Here is a 27,525-nt window from a genome sequence, read left to right as displayed (position 1 = left end):
ACAGTTGACGGCCCTACGCTCTGTACCAAAACATTGTATAACTATAATAATTCAAGCTCATTTGTTAAAAATGGGTTCTAATTGCCACAGCCAATGGCGTTTCAACGTCAGCACATTTACAGAGAAGGGGGAGTGATAAGCAGTGTTGTGGTTTGAAGGTGTCTGTTGCTGCTATTCCTCACTTGACCATTAGAAGTCCAAAATGAGCTCTTGTACCTTTAAATCAATTCCTTCAATCTCATTTTGAAGGCTTTGGGCCAACATCCAGTCTGAAGAACTGCTGAGACAGTTGAGTGAATGATTGATTTACGGATTAAGAGGTTCGGTGCGATGTGGCTGACTGACCAATGTCCACACACTGAGCCACAGCTATTTATCTTCTTTCAAGACAATCTTACAATAAAAAAAAATGTGATGCAATAATGTGTGCAGGGTATTGTGGGATGGGGACCACGGTGAACATCCATACCGATTAAAAACAATAAAAAAGGCTTACCTTTTTACAGAAAAAACGGACCAAAACTAACTAGCTCACCTGGCATGACAGCACAATGCTCGTTAAGATTTCTGTTCAGCCAAAATCCACTGATTTAAAACCCACACATAATTACCCCCCCTTCCCACCCCCAGTTAAGCTCCAAATAGCTTGAGAAAATCAGTCAGTTGAATTGTATGAATTCACTCCCTAGTGCAATTATCACACTGTGAAGAGGTTTTACACACTGCTCAAAATGACTAAACCACATATTGTTTAGCATTAAATGGGCTATTGTGTGTGAAAATGTTCTTATACAAAGATCACATCCATGTATTTAAAGTTTGATTAATTTTATTACATCTTCAATAAACTTTCACTGCTATAATTAGTGTACGCTATAGGTTATAATTGTGCTTAATTATTGTAGTATTCGGGGTATTCTAGCTGCAAACTGTGGTATGCTACTTGGAAAATTGATGTAGTATTCAAGTTTTATCTATGTGATCACTCTAGGACTTGGAACTGCACTTTCCTCTAGGGTTTTCAACACACTCATCCCTGGTTCTGATTTGCACTATTGTATGTTGCTCTGGATCAGAGCGTCTGCTAAATCACCGTAATGTAATGTAACATCTGTAATGGCAGATTCTCTGTACTCATGTTGGAATTCACTGTAAATGAGCGTTTCCCTCTCGTTGCAGGTAATTAAACCAGCTTTTACAAATAGTCATAACCAAGCTAATAGCTAATAGTTAATAAAGTTGTCAGGACAACATCCGGGACATCCGATGTTCCACCTCCAAACCCCAAATCAAACAATACAACTGATCCTTAGACATTTTTATTAATATCACGGTAACATCAGTACAAGGACCACATTGTTTTATTTCTGTATTATGTAGCCTTTCGTTCCAAAGATCCTGGATGTGAGCAAGATGTATACCTAACAAGCAGAGATCAGACGTAAGGAAAACAGTTACCCAGAGAAAAAGAATCTGCCAAAAGTCTGCCAGAGGAAGCAACTTCTGACATCCCCCAAAAGAAAAAAAAAAAACTAATGAACAAAAAGATAAAAGCCGTAGGCTACAAGGAAACCAGTAAAAAGTCAGATCCAGTTTAAACTCAATGCAGTGCTCAATTCAGTTATCTTTTTGAGTTCTCGAGAATACAGCAACAACTAAGAAACAGCATCTAGACAACATAAAGAGGTCTGCAAATGTTATTTATATTACCAAAAACACAGGTAGCATTATTTTCTCATGTTACAATCTCCAAAAGAAATTAAGGAAAAATCTTAATCTTCTCTGCGCTGGAACCAAGCCAAACCTTCAAAAGCACCACCTGTAATCTTTCCTTGCAAAGTCTGGTCTGATTACGGTTAGCCAAGCATCAAAAGGACAAACACAGATAAGACAAACTCTTTCCAGTGTGTGAATACGCACATGTATGCCAGTGAATGTGTGCATGAACATATCTGTGCATGTGTGACAGTGTGTGTATGTGTATACGTGTTAATGACCCTACACAAACATATATCCTGAGCTGTGGTAGAATACCCAGAATACCCCAGCTCATTATGATGTCACTATCCAACTGAATCTCAACTCTCCAATGGAACAGGTTTCTGGAGAGTGACAAAAGGATGTAGAGGAAATGGAGAATTTCACATCTGACACACAGATAAGGGCACCTGCAGAACTGAGATTCATAAGCGTTAGGTGGAATGTGCTATATACGTTGCTGGGGAACAGTAGTCAGACCTTCAGAAACCAATCAGATAATTACCTTGTAGCAAAACTCATAGCTCTAATTGCTCTCTTTACCCGCACCATCAGCATTCTGCTGAAATGCAGAAGGAATCCGTCCACATCCGAACACTCTCGGCCTAACGCCACACGCAATCCATCTTGAATTTTTTTTACCAAACCTCACCCCTTTAAAAAAAAAAAAAAAAAAAACATAGGAAAACAAACATGGTGTTAACATATTAGTCTCTACTCTTGGGAATAGCCCAATTACAAATTAATTGTGGTTTCCTACTCCAAATAAAAACACTAGTCTGAACATATCATAATACAGGAAAAAGGTAACTACTACGCAAATTACTGGAACATTATTAAAATGGCAAGACAGAGAGCATCTAAAAAGGACCTAAATATAGTTTCTGCAATGTTTTTACACCTGCAATCCCCTAGCTCACAATTTATACAAGCATTTAGCTATACATGTGTATACCTTCCTGATTCTGATTTAGACAGTCACGGTTCTGACCCCACATCCTAATAGACCGTTTGGTGCAATCAACGAGAGTTTTCTCTATATAGCAAATGACAAAAGCTGGGGAGGCAAAGCAGTTATCTTATTAACAGTAACAATCATAATAATAATAATAATAATAATAGCAATCATAATAATGAAGCAAGATTATAATAACCATGTACAATAACCTGGGAGCCTGACTTGGAAACATGTGTGACTAAAACATGTGTGACCACATTTAATGGTCTTTGAGGAAAAGCAACAGTAGATTTAGACTCATTACAGCTGCAAGCCTGTTTTAGTCTTATTTACAAACACATTTTAAAAATGCACCAAAAGAAACGGGGCAAACTAGACCAACTTATCACAGCTGGTTCAGTTAGGTGCTTTTTTATTTTTACATTTTTTTTTATTTTTATCCCACCAACATGTGGCGTGCCAAACATTCAGTGCATTGCAGAAAAAAAGAAAAAAAAGAAAGAAAGAAAAGACTGCATGAAAATGCCTTTTGGACAAGCATGGGGAAACAAAAGAAGGGCCAAACAGCCAATTAGTAACAGAGAGAACCTTAAGGCATTTCAAACATAAAAAAATACAAATAATTAGCTCATACTATTGTTGTGAACACACATTAGTGAAAATTTCCTAATTTTACCTCCCACAACGGCCAAAATCATCGTCAATAGATCACTAGGATAAATGCTAACCGTAAAATAGATCCCAGAGCGTGACATTACTACCATTGCTCCTATAGCCTGAAATGTGTCCTTAGCATGTACAGACATTCACGTTTTAGAGAGACTGCCGTCCGCCGCCATTCCAAGCTGCTATGCGGCTACGCTGCTCAACAAAACCAGGTCATAAGATTCAATCTAGTTCTCACAGTCCATTTCAATTTTGCGTGGCAAAAAGACGGGCGAAAACCAGTTTAGCGTTTCGTCACTTTCACCGCCCGAAATCAGTCGAAGCGCGACTCATCCTCTAGCGCCATTCCTCTTCCTGGTGCTTGCAAGCTGCGCGGTTATACGGAGTATTGAGTAGCGTTTTTTTCTTAATAGCTGGTTCAGTGCGGGCGGTGGGTTGAGTTCAAGATGGAGGGTGTCAGGGGTATGGAGGGGACTGAATTTTTTTTTTTTAGGGGGGGGGGGGGGTGAGAGAGGAAGGTCTCGGTAAGGGGGCAAAGGTAGTGATGGACAGAGCTGAGGGACTTTATTCCACTTTGGTGCGCTTTGCTCCGGGAAGTTTTTCTTGTATCCTGGTCAGGAGAAAAAGGGAAACACAATTAGCAGAGAAGTAGTCAGAATCCTCTTCACATGTACCTAAACGGGTAAAGACCTCTATTTTATTCACTAGAAATTCAAGATTCCTACTCAATATTATTAAAATATTAATTGAGAAATAATCTAAGGAAGTGTTTGCTCAGAATATGATCCATCGATGGATCCTGCTTACAATAGCGATTGTAAGGGCTGTGTGTAATTGATACTGCATTTTACTTGATACTGCATGTTCTCCAGTACTGCACATCACTCTGGATAGGAATACCTGCCAGGTGATTGTAATGTATAGATGGCTGATAACCGGTCCATCCATTTGAACACTACCAACTGACTGTAAATAGTTCTTTGTCATTATTCAAATTATAAAATTGCAACATAAAACTTTTCAGATACTACATTTAGGGTTATTATTTACAAAATTCACATCAATTTAAGGGGGCCTATTTAGCGATTTAATGTTAAAACAAAATACACAATTTGCCGTCTGTCAAATCTGGACATAGGCCTAGGTATTAAACTGATAAAATTCAGGATTACTTACTTGGAAACAATGGTGTTGATCTGCTTCCGGGCAATGTCTATATAATGGTCAATCTGTTTCTGGAGAGAGGAGAGAATGTGTTTGCACGGAGCAATATCACAGCTACACTGCTAACCCATTGTGGCCCGGCTCAGTCCAGCAGACAGTCTCCACAGTATGGAGACAGGCCTGCTAGTTGAGTGGGCACATGAATGTGGGTTCATGTGCAGATCAGCAAAGTTTGAACTTTGAAGCAGTGAAAAAGTTCATCCGCATGAGAGAGCCTGGCTTGTCTAGACCAGGGGTGCACAACTCCGGTCCTGGAGGACCATTCCGTGTGCTGATTTTTGATCCAACCACTTACTTTAATTTTTGTTTTCTGACAGCTATAATAGATTACACTGGTTCACTCCTGTACTGGATCATAGTGAAATCTTTAGGATACATCTGCAGTCTGTGACTTTAGCTAGTGCTAATACAAAAGACCAAGATGCAGTACGATTGAGCTAATTAAATAATTTAGAGCAGAAGTTGCCACAAAATCCTGAAATGGTTCGGCCCTTGCTGTGTACCACGGCCTAGCTCTACACAGGCAGCCCAAACCTGTTCCTGGAGATCTGTGGGCTTTCACTCCAACCCCAACAGAGCCCACCTAATTCAACAGCTAGAGCAGGGCTGCCCAACTCTGTTCCTGGAGATCTGTAACCATCCTGTAGGTTTTCACTCCAACCCCAACAGAGCACACCTCCTTCAACAGCTAGAGATGATAAACTGATAATTATCAGAATCCGGTGTGCAAATTTAGGGTTGAAATGAAAACCTACAGGACAATACACGTTTAATACAAGTAACATAAGGTCGTAGTCTGCTTGGCTATGGACATTGTACAACCTGAACTTGAATGATTCTTGACAGTCCTACCCAACACAATGTAATGACAACATGGATGATCCCAACTGAAGTATACAAGTAGTGCAACACACAGTACACCAAATCCCTTCATCTTATATTCTTGCCGCATGAACGATGTAAGATTTGCCACTGTGAAAGTGAAGATGGAGGCAATCAGAGAAAGGCAAAACAGAAAACAGCAACTTTCAGTTTAACATCCACCTCTTACCTTGTTCTTCTCATACACCAAGGGCACGGTGAAAAGGAGGATGTCCGCTGGAGATGAGGAAGGAGAATAGCAATAACATTACAATCACAATTATTACCAGACAGACTTACAATCCTTCTAACAAACACTTCACATACCATCCATTGATCCAGTTTGATACACAAAACGGTACAGCAGAGCCTCAATAAGAATCAAACCAGCAACCTCAGGCTCAGCAGATGCAAGATGTTACTTAAGCGTTCTGTCAATGCTATAACATCGCCACAACATGGCAGCAACACTGTGACAACGTTTTGTTAGCTGGCTAAGCTCAGATCCCCGGCCATTAGACGACACAACAGTACATTCTACAAAACATAAGAACAGGCCAGCAAACAGATTTACAGGAGTGAAACCTTCATTGTCTGAGGAGGACTGCATTTACACCATTTTACATGCTATTCCATACAGGTAAATTACCAAAGAAATCTTCTACGGCACTGCAGCATGCTGGGATTTTATAGTTTAAGCCTTCCTGTACCCTTGCCGGAGCTCATCCAGGAAGCCCAACTGACAGAGCTAAATTTAGCCTCACTGCCGAGAGAACTGAGAACTGCAGTTTTAACATGTGGTGAGGTGATACTGTGCAATAAATGTCATTTTAAAATGTAACTTAGAAGTAACGCCCCCCTATTAGGACATGACAGTTGCTGTTCTTTGCAATAATTTTTTTTTCTTTTGGGGGGTGGGGGGGGGTTACGCGGGGGGCATATTTTTATCCGCTAAGCCTGAGATGGATATCAGTGCCTGAACTTTGACCCCATCCAGGGGGGAGGTGAGGACATGAGGTCAGGGTGAGGCTCTAATTTCAGGCCCCCCCCCCGTCGCCTGCCCCACTGGAGAGGAACACAGGTTCTGTACCCTCTTACCCAGGATGAGAATGGTGATGCCATTGAACACAGCTCCCACATAGGTCATCAGCCACATCAGCACTGCCAGCTGAAAGAAAGAAAATGAATATCAAAAATGTTTCAGTGCATCATGTGTTGGTTACACTAAAGCTGGATACGACATGCTTTAGCACACTGCATTAACAGAATGTTAGGATGTGCGTGGGAATGTATGTATGCTCATCTGCCAAAGAGAGAGGCAATGCGTCTGCCTCTATTCTCCTGGGTATTACGACTGTTTGCCTACTCCTGTTCCTATGTACTATGTATGTATTTTTTTAAATTTGTGTTCTAGTTCACACAATTAAGATGAACTACCGTTTTAATAGTGTTGTATATATTATACTTGCTGGTCTGGGAATGTTGCAAGTCAGGTCTGGCAATCAAGTGAATGCCCTCAACAGCTCTCCTATAAGTCACACTCTGAATAAGGTCACATTGTAAAGATTGTCAGGCATGGTGTGTATGTGTGAGTGCGTATGTGTGTGTGCGTGCGTGCGTGTACGTGTGTGTGTGTGTGTGTGTGTGTGTGTGCGCGCGCAAAAGAGAGCAGGGCAGTGTCAAGACGCACAGCTGACCGCTGATCTCACTATTATAAATAGATGGGACAGCAGTGGAGGGGGATGCAGGGAAAAGAAATATACATGCATGTGACCTGAAGCAACTGACACTTACACTGCTTTGAGAGAGAGTGTGTGTGTGTGAGTGTGCCTTCATGTGTAGATGCGTGTACCTTCGCGTGTGTGTTTGTGTGTACATTCAGACTGCACATACTGTACGTGCAGGCCAGTCTGATTTTACTGCATGTCGCTCTGGATGCGAGCATCTGCTAAATATGTATGTACTGCAATGTACTGATGGAGTGCATTGACTGGACAGACGGACACAGACCTTGAGAGAGTCCACCAGGTCTTCCACCAGGAAGAGACGGCTCAGGTATTTGAGGGCGCGGTTGACGCAACACAGACAGCTGTCCACGTGTTTGTGGAACGTCTCGGGGGGAATGCTGACATCTTTTTCCATGAATTCCCTGCACGGGGAGAAACGGACACGCAGACTCTTTTTTGCCAAATAGGTCAAACATATTGCCAATGAGATAAGACAGTTTTGAATCATTTCAAGATTTGCCAGTGGGCAAACAGTCACTTAAAACAACCGAAAATTTTCTACTTGAGAAAAAAAAAGAACTTAAGAACTTAAGACCCATTATGAGACTAAAACATGTCTCAAAGTTAAGACGCTTTATGTGTGAGGTAATCGTATGCTGGTTCCTGCCAGTCATCCCCTCCTCCCCCCCCCGGCGCTCACTTGAAGGGGTGTCCATCACTGGACTTCTGCACGGCCTGGACGACGGACTTGTAGACGCGGAAGGCGATGGTGACGCAGAGCAGGGCCAGCAGCAGGTACGACACCACGCTGATCACGCTGAACGCAGCCAGCGACAGCAGCAGCAGCAGGGAGGTGCCGAAGACCACGCCCGACTTCTTGGGGTCGCGCCAGTGCACCAGCTCCTGGACTGATTCAGGGAAGGGAAAAATAAAAATGAAAAGGAGAACGTTAAATTTACTCAACATTACCGATTTAAAAATGGCCTATAACATACTGCCAGCCTTGCAGGTCAAGCTAAATTTAGCAAGAGCAGCATGTAAAGTGCAATGCCCACCACCCCATCTCCCAGTGCATTCTGGGTAAAGTCATATATAAACAAACGCCGCCCAAAAGTGTGCTAGGAGTACAATTTAGGTTCACTCTGCAGTTATGCAATTCATAATGTCATTATGTCATTTCTGGGATGCTCTGGAGCGGGGGGGGGAGGGGGTAAGTATTTAAAAAGTGTGCCAAAAGCCATCTCTCAGTGTGGAGTTTGAAGGGTTAAATGTGCGTTATGGCTGAGGGGAATAGGAGCTTCGTGGGGGAACAGGGGCATCTTGGGGGCCCCTGGCCCCACCTCGTCTCCCCAATTTCACAGAGGGGGCATTAATTCAGCAACAGAGCACTGCTGTGTGCATTTTAGCCTATTGCCTTTTTTTTTTTTTTTTTGGCTGAGGTGGAAAACTGGGCTGATGTCCAAAAATAACACCCCATCCCCCCTCCCGTGCCTCAGCGTACACACAGGGCTCTCCCCTAACCACTCGCCTGCCTGGGTCGAGCTGAAACATTCTGGAACATTTTACACACCAATACTAAACCAGCAATACCTGCAATCCACCATCTGAAGTAAACCATAGTACCAAACCTTGCAAAAGAGCAGCACTAAGCAAACAGAAAAGGCCTAAACTGGAATTTAGAATGCATATACACAGCATATTCAACTTACATGACATAAAATAATTTCACTAAACTAATTTATACAAATATATACAGGTAGTCGACGACCTATGCAACTTACGACTGTGCGCCTTTACGACCGCGAAGAAAATATTGATAAAATATGACTTAAAGAAGATTATAATTTTATTACACAGTATAATACATGTAAGGTAATTATAACATAGGCCGACTTACGACCAGTTCCACTTACGACTGTTCGGTCGGAACCAATTACGGTCCTAAGTCGACAACTACCTGTAATATATAAATTTAACCTTTAATCAGGCAGCATTAAGCTGCATAACTTTTAAAAGAGACTCAGCCAAGAAAACCCACAGGGCAAAAACAATTAGGCACATGTACTTACAGCAATGCTCACACAACTTTAATTTAAATTTTTCAGTTCACACCAGGCTCAAGTATAAATGCACCAACTAAAAACTACCGAAAAGGAGGCAAAACACTTTCTTCCGTTGCTTTCCAACTGATCAGTGTCCCTATATTAAAACCGAATGCAGACATATTAAAACGAGACGGGGTAATTCATATTTTTTTATATTGGGAGGACATTGGCTCAGGTGGTAAGATCAGTCATCTGGCAGTCGGAGGGTTGCCAGTTCGATCCCGACCTGGGTGTGTCGAGGTGTCCCTGAGCAAGAATGCTCTTGACGAGCCGGTTGGTGCCTTGCATGGCAGCCAGTTGCCATTGGTCGATGCGTGTGTGTGTGTGTGTGTGAGAGAGTGTGAATGGATGAATGACAAGCATCAATTGTACAGTGCTTAGGATAAAGGCGCTATATAAATGCCAACCATTTACCATATTTTTATTTAGTGACAATTACAGCGATCCCTCTCTCTTGCTCGATCAATCAGGAGCCTTGCTGGGACACATCGGGTAAGAGGCAGTTTGCAGCTTCTATGGAGCGGATGTGTAACTTATAGCAATAATTATTTGCATGTATTCACACACACACACACACACACACACACACACACACACACACACACACACACACACACACACACACACACACACACACACACAAATGTTGTTAATTTGGTCTGGCATTGATGCTCCTATTACAATGACTAGGTTTCAGAACTTGTCTGAGAAATCAGAAGTATAAAACAAAATGTAAGGTGTCACCATTTTGAATGAGTGGCTGAATGAAAGATCAGTTCCTGAACACTCACGCCCCTATTACCAGTGACTTTCACTGCATCAACATTCCTTTGAATCTTTAAATATGACTCCCACACTGCCATAAATGCCAAAGAAAACCTCTTGTGAAACATTCCACTGCCCCGTTAAAAAAAAGAAAATGAAAGGCAAACCCAGGTATGCTTCTATCCATAAAAATGTTGGCGGACTCACAGATTGAAAGTGGGCGTTGTCAGCACGTTAAACCGGAAAGGTTGGAAACAACATTTAATACCCCACAGTCATGACAGATGTATAAAAAAGAAAAGAAAAAAAAAAACGGCCAATCGTAGCTCAGCTGCACCGAGGCAACAGGAGGGCAGCGAATCGAACAGTCAGAGAAAGTGTTCCATTGTTCCCAGCTCGTGAATTCAGATGCTGGATAGCAAGTGCTGGAATGGATATAAGGGGTTTCCACACCCAAAGCAGCAGGGGTCTGAGCCAATCCCAGCATGCTTTGCCGGTACCCACAGGAGGGCAGCCTGAAAGCCCTTGTTCACTAGCCCCCCCCCCACCCACTCACTCCTTCCCTCCCCCCCCCCCCTCTCGTGGTTCTTGCAGTGGGTCCCAGTTGCAGTCGATCTGCAGTGGCCTGTTTTCATCCACAGCAAGTGGTTCTTAAAGGCACGGGCCCATTTTGCGTACTACGCACGTGGCCCTAACTGCAGCTACGCCCCGGCAACTGCAGTGCTCAGAGCACACCCAAATCTATAGCCACACATACGCGCACGCACAAGCACAAGCACACAGGTATGTACACACATACTGCGTCAAGTTACTCATCTTTATGGCTCGTGGATTGACTTCATGCAGCTGATTTAAAGTTCTGGGCATTCTCTTTCTTTTTTTCTGCAATTATGCAACTTGACACCAGCACCATTACACAAGGCAGGTCATCCGGTTCAGGCATATTAACCTAGACTGGGAGGCAGGAACAGTCTAGGGCAAGAAAACAGGCCAGAGTGCAAGACTAAGCTTTTTTGACAGATCAAAGGCCGCGCAATAATGAACGGGAACAGGTTTGCATCTGCAGTTAAAAGCCCAAGGAAACCAACCAATTGTGAACTAAGAATTAGAAGGTTCTATCGGCGTTGTGAGTAGATTTGAGATATTGAGCTTCAAAGATCCCAAAGTGAATGGGCTCCAAGCAGAAACAACTTTTAAACAGTATTTTTGTACAAAACTTCAAACATGCATTTAGTGCTTTATAAACAACATATTTATGCCACCAACTAATTTTTGTCAAAAATGTCAGTTCACAAAATGCAACACTATCTTTTGGTACAATGCTTTCCCTAAACAGCGCTCCCTCCAAATCGAAATACAGTTCATAAAGATGTATGGCTAAGGATCACTGTGATGGATAGAGTCTTTCTGAGGGAAGATGGCGGGTGAAGAAATGCCATCGATTTTAAAAACAAAACCCAACTGCACTGATTCCTACAAAAGTTGAACTTTAACCTCCCGGGAGCATTTGCTTTGCAGTGTGATGTGCACACTCAAGAGCTGGAGAGTGCCATCGCCAATTCAGCAGCCAGCACTGCAGCGCAGGTTATGTAAGTGCCTGCAGTGGAGTTCGTGAAACACGAGACATTACGGCTAAAAGAAAAACTGGGGAACACAGCACAAATGCACCCCTCACCAGCTTATAAGACCACTGGAGGAAGGCAGAAAGTTAACACGAAATGAAAAAATAAAATAAAATAAAAAGAAACGCCAAAAAAAAAAAAAAAAAAAACTCAGAATCACACAACCGAGTACGACGTGTACTGTACAATGTGTCCCTTTAACTGTATTGCCCCGGCAACGGCCTGCGTGGTCGTTTTTGGCAGCCCACCCGATGTAGGCAAACCTCGTGGGGTACACGTGTCTTTGAAGGCACGCGTGTTCCCAAAGACCCTCGTATGTCAGCATACCAGAGCAAGAGTGACGCATCTGTATTTCATGTCTGGACTGTGAGGACATGGGTAGAGGCACGTATTGGGGAGGGGATGGAAAAGGGGGGGGGGCAGATTGGATTTTTTTAAAGGGGTTGATCCATGTCTGAGCAGCTACTGTTGAAACAGTTTTCTGTGGAAACATTGCTCAAACTGACTGGTCTCATGAACACAGCGGGGTGCAAACATTTGGGCACCCCTGTTTTAAATATCTGTTGCAATGAGTCTTGTATATGTACTAAAATTTCCCTTGGGATGAATAAAGTCTATCAAATCTATCAATCTATCTATCTATCTATCTGTATGTGAGGGAAAGCAAAGATGAACACTAAATGGTTTAACTTAAAGCAGATTGCTGGGGCAAATAGGGCTCGGTTTGCGGCAAGGAGGCCGCAACTCTGTATAGATGAAACAAAGTATTTCAAAATATAGCTATACAAGGCCCAGGAGAAAAGACAAAGGGTCACAGGATGGATAAGGGACCACAGCTCAGAAAATTGCCCTGGCAGGGTATCAGATATATGGCTGAAGAGTCCACCGCACTACAGACAATGGCGCGCATCTCACCGACAATGCAGTGAACTTAGAACTTGTGGGAACTTGTGTCATCAACATCAGGTGCTAGGGCAGAACTATGACCTTGATGCACCACTGTATAGAGAAGGTCTAAGGACTAAAAGGCCAGTGCAACGTCCCCCCCCCCACACTTCCTGCACTGTGCCCTTTTCCCTCCCCCCACACACACTTTGGGAACAACTGATTTAGTCAAAAAAAGTGTCACATGAAACATCACTCTGAATGTAAGGCAAAGACCCACAGAGATCCAATTATCCTGCATCACTTCCTCCAGCCTGGTCACTAACCATGCGCTTACAATGCACATTTGGCGAGGCTGCTATGCGGGGGTGGGTTGGTGTAGGAATCGATGGAGCTGCTTTAAAACCAGTATATCGGTTTGCAGTGAACTTGTTCCTGTCAAAGCTGGGCATTATGGAAAATTGCATTAAAGCAGAAACATAACACTGGGGATTGACCGGGGCGCCTGACTTCCAGTTCTAGGTAAGAAGACACCAAGGAGCCATGCCATACCCCCCCCACCCCCCGCTTCCCCCTTCTTGCTTAGCAGTGGTTACTGCCAAGCTTCAAAAGGACAAGGGACTGGGAAGGTCAAATGGTTCAGACACCGACATCGAACATGACTGAATCTGTAGGAATCCATGCTCATTTCTAGCTCTACCGCAATACATTAAACCAAAGGACATAAAAAAAATAATATAAAAAAAAAGCACTTTCTTAAATTGCACTGCAGAGAAGGACATATTTCCTTAAAAAGGACATTAAAGCTTTGTAATAATTGAATTCCAAAGCAAAGTTCACAGTTTTTGTAACGGTGAAAGAGCAATGTACTGCCAAAGAGCGAGAGGGCAGACAGGAACAATTCAGAATTCCAAACATGCATTCAGAAATTCCAGTTTGAATTCCCTCACATGGACCCTTCTAGTATCACACCTTGCCCTTTTCATTTTGTGAGGAAATGGTGACTTTGTTAGTCTACACAATTACCACAGGAATCTGGTCTAGGCCCTGAAAGTTTTTTTTTAAATGCCTCTGCAGTATTTATGCCTGCAGCTGGCTCGACAAATTGAATTTGGCCCTTTTTCAATGCAAAAATGCAGAGTCATTCCATATTGCAAATGTAGCAAGTTGCTCCATGCCAGACTTTCAACCCAATTTAAATTCTCTCCATTTGATGTGCAAGTTTGTGGGGATGTACGGCTATCAAATTCTTGTCGTTCAATATGCATGTTTACAGCCACTGTTTTTATCCAACTTAAGGCATAACACCAAACATAAACTGGTCTGGATCAAGAGACTCACACACATGCTGTTGCAATAAACACTGCTATATCTGATCACAGAAGTGAGCAGAAAGGGAAAAAAGGGCAAGTAGTTTTGCGTGCTTGTGTGAGAGGTTAGTAGGCTAAAAGCCCAGAAGGAAGAAGTTACCTGACAAGTGGGTTAGTACTGCAGTCAAGACATGCTCTGCAAGATGGTATGCCTCGGTCACCAACTTGTCCACCTCCTCTGCCATTCTGGACGCAGAGATGTCACATGGAGGTTCACAAGGGGGAGAAGGGGACCTCACAGGGGTTTGGGCTGTAGAGGCAAACTGAGGAGGCACCTTGTCTTGCTCTTCCTCCTCCTGGCTATCATCGAGTTCTTTCAGGGCACGAATGGTGAGGTGCTCCTGTTCTACATCAAAAACCATCGCTGGTGGGGATGTTGAATGTAGGACACCCATTTTGGGGGACTTTTCCTTATCTGCACCGCGGTGCCCGACATCTTCTGGCTCTTCCACCCCTTGCCGTGATTTGAGACACTCCCTCATGAACTCCACGAAGCTGTCAGTGGCGGCGGTCACAGAACACTCAGGCTCTATGCTCTCTGGGTCGCTTGTTGTCTCTGGCGAGTTCTCGCCGGCTTTGGTCTCCACAAGCCTGGCCATAGTTTCAGGGTCAGCACGAGGCGTGTCATCACCAACACTCCTGCTTGCCGACTCACTGTGCAGTGATTTCACCTCTGAAGTCACCTCAGCAGAGACATCCATGTTGGATTCCAGCAAGGTCAGCTTCTGTGCGGCATCTTGGGGTTCACTCCAGAGGCAAGAAAATGGATCTTGGTTGAAGTCCCGTGGGGATGGCTGTCCTCCGACAGGCTTAGGATGAGGCTCTTGGGAATCTATGGTGCCAACATCTCCCAGATCGGTTATGGTCTTTGCAGTGGTATTTTCCTCAGAGGTGACATTGAATTGTTGAACCATTGGCTCAGTGTGGCTCTGGGGTTCAGAACCAGATGAATCAATTTTGGTGTCAGTACCCAAGTTATAATCTCCGTCCATGGATTTACTCTCTGGCATAGCTGCAGGGGTCTCGTTATCAGGCTCCTCAGCAGATAGTTGAACATATTCATTAGCAACAAAACTGCCTGGTGCTCCGCTTGACTCTACCAGTGGAGAGGAAAACTGTGAAATATCCTCCTTTAAAGAGTCCTTCTTGGATTTCTCTGTCAATAAGGAGGGTAGGCCAGGAGAAGCATGCAGTGCAGCTTCATCACTGGAACAAAAATCAAGGGAGTCAGGCTGGGTCTCATTTGAAAGGTCCTCAAAATGGTTGACTGGATCAGTCTGCCGCTCAACAGTATTTTCATCCGAGGTTTCCATGGCATTAAGTGAAAAATTAGCCGGTTGCTCCGGATGCATTTGCATTTTATCAGAGGCTAGAGGCTCCCCCTGCAGAACATCCCATTCTGGTTCTTTGGACACTGGAGATTCTTTTATATTTTCTTCTGAAGGTTCAGCAGAAATAGCAGAGGGAGGTTCGCCAACATCGGAATCTTCTTTGGCAGACTGGAGTTGAGGTGAGGTTTTGGCATCGGTGGGAGTTCTATATGGTGGGGCGCTATCCTGCTGGGATGGGGGATCAGAGGTGCAGATGTCAGAGTGTCCAGGGGCAGCATCTGAGTCATGTGCGGACTGAACATGAGCTGCCAACTCGGGCACTTCAGGTTTTTGGCTTGTGTGTTCAGGCGCCTCTTTCAGGGGGTCTTTTACAACCTGATCGCCTTCATCCTCCTCTACTGGCTCCACCTCCTCATCACTGTACACTTGTTCATCAGTCTCAATCACATTAATTATGGGCACTAGCAATACCGGCTTGCCTTGTTGGACTGGTAAGGAAGGTTCTGGATTGGTCAGCTCTTTCCCTTCAGCTGGCAGGGAAGTGACTGTGGAGGTAACCTCTGTAGAGGGTGTACTTGATGCAAGCACAGGAACAGATGCAGTGTCCTCCGTCACTGTATCCTCGGACTCCCCAGAGCTGTCAACTTCGAGGATTTCCGCAGGCTCAAAGTCGTCACTCACTGGGGTGTGCTTGACCTCTGCAGCAGTTAGTTGAGAGGTTGGAGGAGAAGGGGGAGGGGTGGACTCAAAACCAGCAGGGGGGGCAGGGGACTCCTGTTCCAGGACAGGCCTTTGGAGCTCACCATCTGCTTTCTCCGGTTTCTCCGGTTTCTCCGGTTTCTCCGGTTTCTCCCAGACATAAGCAGTGGGCAAAAAGCTGAGGTCAAATTCAGAATCTTCTACACTTGATGCCTTCCCGGACTCAATGAGTGGACCGGTAGACTTGGATGCTCCAGTTGGAGAGTCCATGAAGGCATCAGGCACACCCACTTCCATCACTCCCGCAGCAGCAATAGCTTCTACTGATCGGCTAGATTCAGATCGGAAATCGGATGCTTCTGGGTCCGGGACTTCTGATCCAAAGCCAGGTGCCGGAGGAAGGTGAGCCTGCATCCAGTCAATGGTGTCTTCAAATTCACCCCCCTGCTTCAGGTCCCCTAGGACCTCAAAGGGAGATTCAGGAGAATCCTGTTCAGGGGTGGCTTCCTTCTTCTGAAAGGGAGTGGAGAACTCTACCTTTATGTCAGTTTGGGATTTCTCATAGTGGCGCTCCTTGAAGAGGGGGAAACCTCCGTCATTGCAGGCATCCCCATCACTCTGTTTTGCTGCCAGAGCCTCCAGAGCTTTGATTCGCTCGGAGACGGGTGAAGTCTTAACAGGGGAGTCCTGGTCATGGGGGCCAGTGTTCGAAGAGGCGCCTCCAGAAAAGCCTTGCGACACCAGATTGGAATGTCCACCAAAGCGGGATTCAAACCCATGGATTTCCACTTTCTTGCTCTGAACCTTGATGTAATTATCTGCCCCAGTGCCCACCGGTGCTGGGGCTTGAGGGGGAAAGCAACGGGACGTGGCGATGCCTTCTGAAGGCATCACCCGTTGGTCTTCATCCATTTAAGCATTAAGAGAGAAGAGAAGGGGGAGGGGGGTTGTTGGGCGGTAAAGTCATCGCAAACTCCCATGCACATGAACTAAACCAAGTGGTCCACACTTTCAGCTCTGGTTGATAAATATAAGGAAAGGAATTTATCCCAACAACAACAAAAAAAACTAGAGAATTCCAGTGCAGGATATTGAGCACCCAGCACATTTTTTTGGGGGGGTTCAGCCAAATTGAGAAGCACAAAATCTAAGACCAAGGGATAGCTTCAGAGCCAGAAGAAGGACCACCACCTGAATATAAAAGCTATTATCATTCCAGTTGTTCAGCAGCAACAGCGCCTCCATGCCCTCAGTGCCATCCATATCCCCATAGCGCAAGCAGTCATGCATGGAATGGGGGCAGTAGCATCACAGCAATGGATGAGTGTGCATTACTGCAAGTCTACAGTGTTGCCATTGAAGGAGGCTCTCAATGCAGCAACACTTGAAATGACTGCAGTTTTGAATGCAGTGGCAACCAATGAAAAGATTTAAACATGTGTGGGGAAAAATGATCCACATAAATATATGAGCCTGCCATAAATGTATAACAAATGTTCAGGGTAAATACTTGGTCTTCTTGCAATTAGGTGCATGAGAGATCTGGCCATGAAAGTGGATTTAATCCTTTGCTTGTGGTGTATGACTCAGTGAACCTCACCTCTGAAGCCTTAACTTGCTATTCTGGTAATGTAAAAAAAAAAAAAAAAAAAAAGTCTGATCCAGTTGTTGTATAATAGATCTGACCTCCCACATATACAGGATACTGTTGGATTGTGAAGAGTCTGCTTCTTAGCTGTCACAGAAAGTGTGGTGCAATATGCAGTTAGAGATATGAAAAGAAAAGCTATTAAAAAGCGATTTTTTTATGTAATTCACAATTGACTAATAAGATAACGCCAAACACTAAGCACCAAAATAAGGTAATAGGCAGGAACCATTTAGTTCTGGTCGCATTTCATTAAACAGAATAAGCTTATGGCTTCAGTGTTCACTGTATGAGTTTCTAAAAAGTGAATACAGAAGACCTCCCACAAGAGAAGCAACAGAATTGCCACATAACGAGTCCACGATACAAACTGAATTAAGGAATCTCAATTTGGAAGTAATAAGAGTCATACAAAGTTGTGCTCTGTATTTACTCGACATTTTATTGAGTGAATATAAATCCACTTCAGACTCTCTTGAAAAACAATGGTAGTAAACTACCGTCATAAATGGAAAAAACAAAACTTTCCTGTTACAATTCCCATTAATGTTAATTTGCCTGATATTATTACCAAATATCTTCCATATAAATTACGATAAAGTATACAGAAGGGAATGTCAAGAAATAGGGTTCATACACTGATTTCATAGAAAAAAAACCAATGACAACTCTTTTTAACAGTCATCTTCGAGATATCCAGCAATGCATAACGGATAGATCAGGTCAAAGCATCACCAGATAATTTGATCCTTGAAACAAATGCGGTTCACTGGTTTGGACACAAGAAGTTCAAAGTTGATATATTAATAGAAGCATGTCAGGGTTTAATCAAATGAGACGATCATATTGAATAAATATGATTCATTAAAAAGGACAGTGTCTGGCTAGGGCGAGCATCGAGAAACTTTGGAACGGGCTCCACACCCCCATATTACTTAAATTAGTAGTGTTATCAAATAAGGGAGGCGATTATGCCAAGTCACAGCGAAAGAAACAGGATGTGACCCTTGGTCAAGCATCATGCCACCGTTTCCACAGAGACATCCCTGACCTGAAGCTACAGGTGAGATTGCCTCACAATCCAATATGCCACATGCTACGCTTCTGGAAGAGAACATTCTGGAAAATCCTATTGGTTACAAAGATAGTTACAAACAGTCCCAGTAAGATCCAATGATCCATCCAGATTGATATTTGCCGGTTTTAATTGGCTGATATATTTGCATCAGCTGCAGACTACACATAAATCATAGAGGTTCCCATTTTCTGCAAATCTATGAGAAAACTCTGCAGATGGTTTGTATTCAGCAGCTTTCCCTTATTCAAAAATGATTACATTTATGAAATATGTAATTAAATAGATCTGATGCATGGACTGAGTTAAGTGTCAGGTAGCAAAAAAAGCCAATTACATATTGTGAGTCAAAAACAAATTAAATAAAAATCAGAATGGAAATTCCACCTTTTGGAGTACAAAAAATGTCCACTATTGCCGACATAAGTTGTTTAACAAGCAGTGTGGTTTGTGCAGTGAACAATAGCTTCCCCCTCCCCCAAACCGAAAACGAGACAGGCAGACTCTGTACTACCCAACCATTGCATTAAAAGACACTGAAAGAGATTAGTTCCTAATCTTCTCACTGGACACTGTGGCAGAAAGTAAAAAAACTACCACTTAACCTTAAAGTTAAGGAGCAACCCCTCGGTTTGATATCATAGGATAGTCTCCGACCAGGATAATTTCTAGGCCTGCTAATTGCAACATAGAGATCATCATCTGGAATAAATACTCAACTTTGCTTAACTGTGCTGTAAAAAAAGAAAAGAAAAAAAGAAAAGAAAATGATAATAATAATAATAATAATAATGTGTAATGTGGTAATATGAAGAGAAATTAAGCAGAGGGCAAAGGTCACAGGCCGCTATGCTGTGAGGGAAAAGAGGCACACCACCTGCTCAGCTCTATCAGTGAGCAACGACTGAATCTGAATGAAGGGCCGGATGTATATACTGTAGCCAACACAAATATAAACAAATAACTAATTTAATAAAACCTTAAACAGGATAAATGTCTTATCTTAAGCTCTTATCGTTACTAGCAGCAGCCAGAGGAGGTGACATGCAGTAAAGCCGAGTACGGACTCCAAGCAGGAGAGTCAAGCAGCCAGAGGCCTCCCACCCGACCCCTCAGCAGGCGGTCAAACATCCTGAGCGGGGTCGCGTGCCGTCAGCATTCAGACCGTAACAGATGCCCCTGGGGGTGGGTAAAGTCCCCCCCCCGGGGAAATTGGAACTGTGTTAGGGGAAAGGGGGCTGTGATCCAATTTAAGGACAGGGCTCCTTGCGAACTTGAACTTTGCTTCCATCTTAAAATAAGGTGGCAATCCCAGGAGCACCCTGGACCCTTTTTGACCTAATTAATGCTCCGGCTTACACGGGGGGGGGGTGTGGGGGATGGGTCAAAGTGCAGCGGGTTACAAAATGGCCGCCCTTGAAGCAGCTGCGCTTGTTACCCAGTGTGCAAGCTGTTGCCCTTGACATAAAAAAAAAATCTATGTATGGAACATATAGAACATCTGTCAATGGCCTGATTTAACTAGTTAATACTAGCAGCATCATGCTATAATTTAACTAAATGTTATTGACAATAGATATATTATTAATACTGGAAGGGCATTTGGGTCAAGTACTTTTCATTCAACCATGTATTCTTGAGACATAATGTGTCCTTTATAAAGCAGCCACTAAGCAGTTTGCATCGAGAACCCAATACCAGTTAGTCATATCAGTGATTAGCACTGTTGCTATCAGATGTTGTTTTGGGGGACGGGAGACTGGGGGGGGCTTAATAGTCCGAAACTGTCGCAAACTCAAAGGCATTTCAATGACAACTTTAACAGTATTCTAAATGTTGAAATTCTGCACCATGCCCAACTTAGGCACGCAGGCGAGTGGACGATAGGGAAGAGGAAGTGGGCTAGAAAAGGGACGATGGTTATGTTCTCGTGCCAATTGAGCTCCCGGTCTGTAAAGTGGAGAGAGGCACCAGAGAGAGGGATGGAACCAAAAAAAAAAAAAAGAGAAAACAGCAGCAGCCCAGCCAGAGAGAAAGAAGGGGATAGGGAGAGCATGGGAAAGAGAACGAGAGAGAGAGAGAGAGGGAGAGGGATAGAGAGTGCAGGAGAGAGCAGGCGAGCAGAATAAGAGAGAGAACCACTTGCCTTGAGGAGATACAGGCGAAGAGGAAAGAAAGGAATCTGGAAAAATAAAAAGGACAGAAGAATAAGAATCTTAGAGCATTAAGACTCCACCCCCCACCCCAAGAGAACAGCCCCTCCCAACCTCTAAGCCATTGCAGCATTAAAACGATACAATGCCAAATGGGACCAAGTCGTGTTTCATCCATGCCACAATTCAGGAGACACTCACCCCTTTTTCCCCTCACACATACCTTCCATTTATTCCCCCATGGTTTAAACAAAACAAAATAAAAAATAAAACAAAATGAAACAGAAATACATTACATAAATGCACTGAAGTTCTCCAATGCTACTGTACTGCTGTGGAACCAAATAACATGTACATTTTCCCCCATATGTAAACATGTGTAGCAAATAAGGTGGCAAGTACAGTAATCTCAATAAAGACTGCAAACTAAAATTACTAAGGGTCAGACACTTAATCTTTCTGTGGCTGGTCTAAATTTGGAAGCAGTACTCACTATATGCAGTCTTTATTTCTATTTTTCACGTGTTACCTCTTTCATGCACCTGCGTGGTTTATTTGTAAGGGTGCATATTTTCTTCCTTTTTAAATAAACTCCCACACACAGTAATTAGCTGGCTGGTGTAGCAATGCTGAAAAACTGGGTGGTTGGACTTCACTAATCTACAGTTGGCGCACACAAAAACCACTTTACACATGCTTATTGAAAATATTCCCTCATGGTTTGATCTCATTCACATTACAGAGTCATCAAAACTATTCGCTCTGAACATTACATAACCAAGCTAACTCCACTACTGCCACTGAATACCAAGTGAGCTTTAGGAGGGTGAGAATGTCCGTTCCACTGTATTGCCATGGATACAACTTTAAGCAGCAAAGCTTTTTGGGGTTATATATTAAAAGTACAGTAGGTAAGATTTTTGAGTTAAAATATTGTTACAAGACCATTCGGATCATTGAAAAAAGCTCACTGACATGTCACCCCTCTGCCTGTGTCCATAGTCCTTAAATTTGGGTTTTTAAATATACAGTTGACAGGCTGGCACTGTACCAAAACATTGTATAGCTGTGCAATAATTCAAGCTCATTGGTTGAAAATTGGTTTTAATAGCCACAGCCGATGCCATTTCAACGGCGGCGCTCACAGAGAAGGGGGAGGGATAAACAGTGTTGTGGTTTGAAGGCGTTTGTTGCTGCTATTCCTCTCTTGACCGTTAGAAGTCCGAAATGACCTGTTGCACCTTTAAATATTACTGCATTCACTCACTGCGAGAGAGCGGCTAGGCCCTAGTGCCCAAACTCCCCAGGGGAGACAGGCTGGTCTGGTTGTCAGCCAACAATAGACAAGCACTCCCAGGCTCTACCACATTCCTGCAGGCCAGACGCACAGCTCATTCACCTTTTCTCATGGGAGTGCCCAGTGCACGCCCTGCTCCACGCCCTGCAACTGACAGCTAATGCTGACTGGAGCAGAAATCACAAGCGCTCACAACCGATGCCCTGCAAAGAAATCTGCCCAGGAAGATCGGCAATACAGTTTGCGACTCCTTTTTAAATATACCCATGTCCTAAACCTAAAAATTCACAATGAAAATTATAGGAGAAATTATAGTGTATTTGCCAGGAACTCAATGTGGATTATCACGTTTGTTTCTGTCATCCCAAAGATATGTTACCATATCACTGAGGTATTGGGTCAGTGCTAAGTTATTCAGGGCCTCAGGAAATTAGGTGCTGGGGGAGGTTGCACATTCAGCAGGAAACGGTGAGAGACAGACAGATTCACATGTCCCAGTACAGCATAACCCACCCCATGCTCCATCAAGAGCAGCGCTACTCAACTCCACGTCCACAGTGTCTGCATGCATTTGCCTCAACCTTGTGCTACACAACCGGATTTCACCAATTCACTTATTACCCGAACCAGGTGTAACACACGGTAGGAGCAAATGCCTGCAGACACTGTGGCCCGCAGGATGGGGAGTTGGGTAGCGCTGATCTAAATGCCCCCCCCCCCCAAGCCAAATAACAGTTCCAGGGGGTGTAGAGTAATGACACTTTAGCCTGGGTGGGTTGTGCTGTCTCAGCCTGATCTCAGATGACCCCAGACGCCTGGTAAAAAGATGAGGCATACCACTACATCATCTCAGAGACGCTCGACTGCACTGCACACTCCTTCCAGAACCTTCTTCAGCGAGAGCCATTTGCATTGCATTACAGTATTCACTTACATACCTGATACCAGCATGATCTACATAGCTGACATTTTGTACATAATATTCACACGTACAGCCAGATAAGGACCACGGCAATCTGAGTTCAGTAACTCACAAGGTACAGCAGTTGCACACCACCTGGGAACTGAAACAAAAATATTCTGGCTACAAGGTTATAGTTTATTTCACAGCGACACCAAACTGGAAAGTAAGCCCACGTGCTAGAGATACAATTAATTTCGATTTCGTTGATTCGTGAAGGACGTCACCGTGTCTGGCAAGGTCACTGCTCAGAAATGTCTGCCACACAGACGATGGTCCTCAAACTGCCACCTGTTTCTGTGTTTTAATGCCGTCCAGACACATAAAACTCCATTCCGTGTCGTTTCTGACCTTCTTGGGTATAATGCCAATACTGACAACAGGTGCATGACCATATCAAATGTCTATAGCTTATGAAAGGAGAGCATGTGTAAAGTAATGACTATAGCGGAGAGAGAGAGTAAAATAAAGAGCACTTGCAATCCAAACACACAATATAATGCACACAACAGCATCCAATCCAGTGTCAAGAATAATACATAATAACAGTATATCTGAATTCCTTTCCCAGTCGGATATAACCAGACAACCTTAAAAGAAGGAATGACTGAAATAGAAAGGCAGGAGAAAGCCAGTGGGAGGATAAAAATACACTGCATGTTCCAGCAAAACGGATGCATTTGGGTCCCAGACCTTGTATGCCACCCCAAGGACTTCAGCATCGCAACGGCAACGACCTACCATGCCGTTATATAAAAAATAGAAAAAAATCATGGGCGCTAAAGGATGCATTAGCGGTAGCTTCATTCCTACGTTATACCTAAACGGTGTCCCTTTGAGACAGCAAATATGCAACTGACAGCAATTGAGAGGAGAGGCGGGACATATATTGGAAATCTGAGCTCTCAAAGAACTCAGACTAACCTGAAGAGGGTGGCAATTTGGGATGAAAGTAGGCCATGAGCTAGCTTATGCTTCCTTTTCCCATAGCAGAGAAATATGCCATCTCCTCAGTGACCAGTATGCCCCTCCCACCCAGCCAAGCCACATTCTCTTCGACGCAGACGTTCAGGGCTTGCCAGCATGAGAGACAAGGTGGGCAGATTCATCAGGAACCAAGCCAGGGGTTTCCAGATGGCAGAGACGCTGCTAAAAAAACCGACTGTCAACAACAGATTCAAGGAACAACAAACAAATAGGATTCGAGAGGTTGCTGGTGACAGCTGTGGTAGTGTTTTCTAACACCACCATGTTAACCAAATACATGTCGTGCCTGCCTGTGCCCTAGCTACAGTTATGAATGCAGTTCTATTGTCCTTATCACAGTCGCTTAATGGATAAAATTAAATAAACTACAGGACTCTCATACGCCAATACGTTAACCTAATTATTAGAAGAAACTATTAGAAGAAAACGCATCTATGCAGAGCACAGAATATCAATGACTAACCTCGGTAACAATGATTTTCCCTCGATGTCATTGATTAACATTAAACTACTGTAACATTAAGATGATAACGTGCTGCTAGATTTTACGGCTGCTGTCGTGCACCACAATAGGCTATGCGTTGTGACCATACAGTTCAGCTTTGCGCCCTAACCTAAACATTTCGGGAATCTTAACAGAACATGCTGGCATTGTGAGCTTTAAGGAGCTAAAACACTGGTTACTGTAACTTGCATGTACCAGCACGTCTGCTAAGAGCTATCATACGAAACTAGACGGAGCACGCGCCCATATTTTTCAATAGAATATGCCTAAGTGTGTGAATCTGTCCATTAGAATCATTCTCGCTTAGTCGATTTAGCGTCCAACTTTGAAGTAGCTTGACATCATATTGGTTCAGGAAATGTATAGGCTAACTCATTTTCTCTTTTCAGTTTAAATGAGCCTTAAAATGGAACATGATTATGGACCGCAGCCAAATAATAAAATAACGGCAGAAAAATTAAATATGGCACATAGGCTATAGAGAACATTCGCTACCAGGCGTTACTTCTGAGTTTATATATCTTTAAAAAAGAAGTGGCATTGTAGCCTCGACTACCCATTTATTTTAATTATGTGTCCATCTGGAAAGCCTATACTACACGTCTATGTATCTATATATATATAGGCCACTGCCGCGCCTTTAAGAGCTTTTCTATCGCTGTTGCCCAGTAACGATACATCTGCAGTGCAGATCGCCGTCGCCGCAACATGTAGCCATTTCAATAACGGCCATTGCAAGAATGAAAATGTCACCATTGTTTTTCTTCAGTTTATAGCAATGCATTAGAATAAACAACATAGACAGTACACTAAACCAAGTTTAGTTAAGGATTAGGCCATTAAGCTTCCACATTTATGACTCAACGTTTATGTATCCACTGCCAAATGCCAGAATCGATGTTGCAAATCTAGATTCGCTTAACTTGGTCATGACCATGTAGTTCTTAGGAGGCGTGGTACGGTTTGGTTACTTTCGCATAAAAAGCGAGAGACTGCAACAATAAAAAAATATCTTCCACTTCGTAGAATATTAAGTAAACGACATAAATCCCAAAACACTTCGCGTCTTACTATGACCCAACGCGAAGCACACGAGGAAAACAAACGTTTTACTGAATTACGGGACGCAAATACGTCGTTCAAACGGTTCACTCTGGAACTGGGTAGCTAGTTATATAGGCCCTACAACCTTAAGCGGTAAAATAAAACAAATGAACCATACGACAAGCAGACATATTACAACTGCCTATAGCTACCTGAAATGCATATCATTATGCTCCAAAATTGCATTAATTTAACAAATTGTTCATGAGAGGATAAAGCCTAAAGGATTCAAGTTCAGTGTTAATATTCACATTCAAAATTACACTGGTTTAGAGTTCCTCTTACCGGAGAACTTAGAGTCTTTGGACGAGGCAGTTGAGTTCTGTCCATCGGCGAGCCCCTGAGACGATGAGATTTGTGCAGACTGGGTCATAGGATCTGCCATTTTTGATTAAATTATGCGCTGCTGCTGTGGAAAGAGCAAGAACCGAGTTTTGTAAAGTTGTATTTTATATCGGTATCGCTAATCTCCTTTGAAACGCTTCCTTCCTCGTATTTCCCCCCTCGGGTGAGACGCAATGCCACTGGCGCACTGCTCTTGCGAACCTATCTATACACACATTCGCACAAGCCCTGCTACGATGTGATAGCTTGCGTTTTGAACCTGCTAGAGAGTGAAACAAGGCGGGCCCAGTCCAGAGGGGAAAAAAACCCAGCGATATCAGGGTGAAAGGTTGACGTTTAGCTCTTTTAAAGGGCCACGCCACATATTATATGAACGTGATGGCTTCATGCGATTTAGTGATCTAGTGCGTAAACATAACCCACAGGCCACCGAAAATAGTATAGATATAGAGGAAAATACTCTTCATTTATTAGCATTTTTTGTTATTGAATGAGATGAGAGCTAGACTAAAGGACACAGTTCACTCTTCACTATTTTCAGGGCTGAAAACTGCTAGAACGTCGACAATTCAGTCCATTCAAACCGTTCATTTTAGCCTGACTGGCAGTATCTGTGGCATTGAGTTGCATAATACCTGGCATATTTTTCAGCCAGTTTACATAAAAGCCACCGACAAGTTAGCTTTCATACAGTGCAGTCTGTAAGTATTTGGACAGTGACAAATATTTTTATTTTATTTTCACTCCATACTCCAGAAAATAAACAGTTGAAACAATAACATAATCACCATGTGGTTAAAGTGCAGACTTTCATCTTTAATTTCAGGTTTGTACATCCATATTTGGTGAACCACATAGGAATTACAGCCGTTTTTATACAGTTGCCCCAATTTCAGGGGCCTAAAAGTAATTGGACAAATTAACACAAGCTGAAATAAAGTAATCATATTCAATATTTTGTTGCAAATCATTTGACTGCCAGAAGTCTATGACCCACAGACATGGCTAAATGCTGGGTATCTTCCCTGGTGATGCTCTGCAGCCCTCTTCAGCTCCTGCTTGTTTCGGGGGCTATTTGCCCTTAATCTGGTCTTCAGCAAATGAAATGCATGCTCAACTGGATTTAGGTCAAGTGATTGACTTGGCCAGTCAAGAACATTCCACTTCTTCACTCACTCAAAAAAAAAACCCCGCCCTGGTTGCTTTGGTTGTATGTTTTGAGTCATTGTCCTGCTGCATGATTAAGTGCCGTCCAATCAGTTTTGATGCATTTGCTTGGATTTACTTCGGCATCATTCATGCTGACATCGTCAATGAACACAAGTGAGCCAGCACCTGTGGCAGCCATGCCTGCTCAATCTATAAAACCTCAACCACCATGTTTGTCAGATGAGGGTGGGGGTGCTCTGGCTCTTGGGCAGCTCCTTTTAGCCTCCACACTTTGCTCTTTCCATCACTCTGGTACAGGTTCATCTGTCC

General features: G+C 43.4%; 1 protein-coding gene across 3 annotated transcripts; it reads right to left on the bottom strand.

Moving 5' to 3' along the window:
• Positions 1 to 1,303: 1,303 nt before the first annotated feature.
• rtn3 (reticulon 3) lies at positions 1,304 to 26,341 on the bottom strand. 3 transcript variants are annotated; one of them, XM_061233822.1, is made up of 8 exons: positions 25,987 to 26,341; positions 20,841 to 20,876; positions 7,895 to 8,102; positions 7,478 to 7,616; positions 6,566 to 6,635; positions 5,658 to 5,704; positions 4,559 to 4,617; positions 1,304 to 3,992 (listed from the first exon to the last, which is right to left on the bottom strand). In XM_061233822.1, exons 1-8 carry the CDS (start codon positions 26,084 to 26,086, stop codon positions 3,947 to 3,949), a joined length of 705 nt encoding a protein of 234 aa, XP_061089806.1. In that variant the 5' UTR covers positions 26,087 to 26,341; the 3' UTR covers positions 1,304 to 3,946. The 3 variants fall into 3 exon arrangements, with proteins under 3 accessions (XP_061089806.1, XP_061089807.1, XP_061089804.1); XM_061233823.1 differs by lacking the exon at positions 20,841 to 20,876 and having other exon boundaries at positions 25,987 to 26,340; XM_061233820.1 differs by lacking the exons at positions 20,841 to 20,876; positions 25,987 to 26,341 and adding an exon at positions 14,042 to 16,898.
• Between the last annotated feature and the right edge of the window lie 1,184 nt (positions 26,342 to 27,525).

The sequence above is a fragment of the Conger conger genome, chromosome 3 (assembly GCF_963514075.1).
Source record: "Conger conger chromosome 3, fConCon1.1, whole genome shotgun sequence".
Lineage (NCBI taxonomy): Eukaryota > Metazoa > Chordata > Actinopteri > Anguilliformes > Congridae > Conger > Conger conger.
The sequence above is the reverse complement of the archived record's forward strand: the minus strand, read 5'-3'. Positions and strand labels throughout refer to the sequence as shown.

Coding starts and splice junctions, on each gene's coding strand:
- rtn3 (XM_061233820.1), bottom strand. CDS start 16,883: ATGGATGAAGACCAACGGGTGATGCCTTCAGAAGGCATCGCCACGTCC. Junction 4,618..5,657: donor TGGTGTATGAGAAGAACAAG/GTAAGAGGTGGA, acceptor TCCTCTCTCCAG/AAACAGATTGACCATTATAT. Junction 3,993..4,558: donor ATCAACACCATTGTTTCCAA/GTAAGTAATCCT, acceptor TCTCCTGACCAG/GATACAAGAAAAACTTCCCG.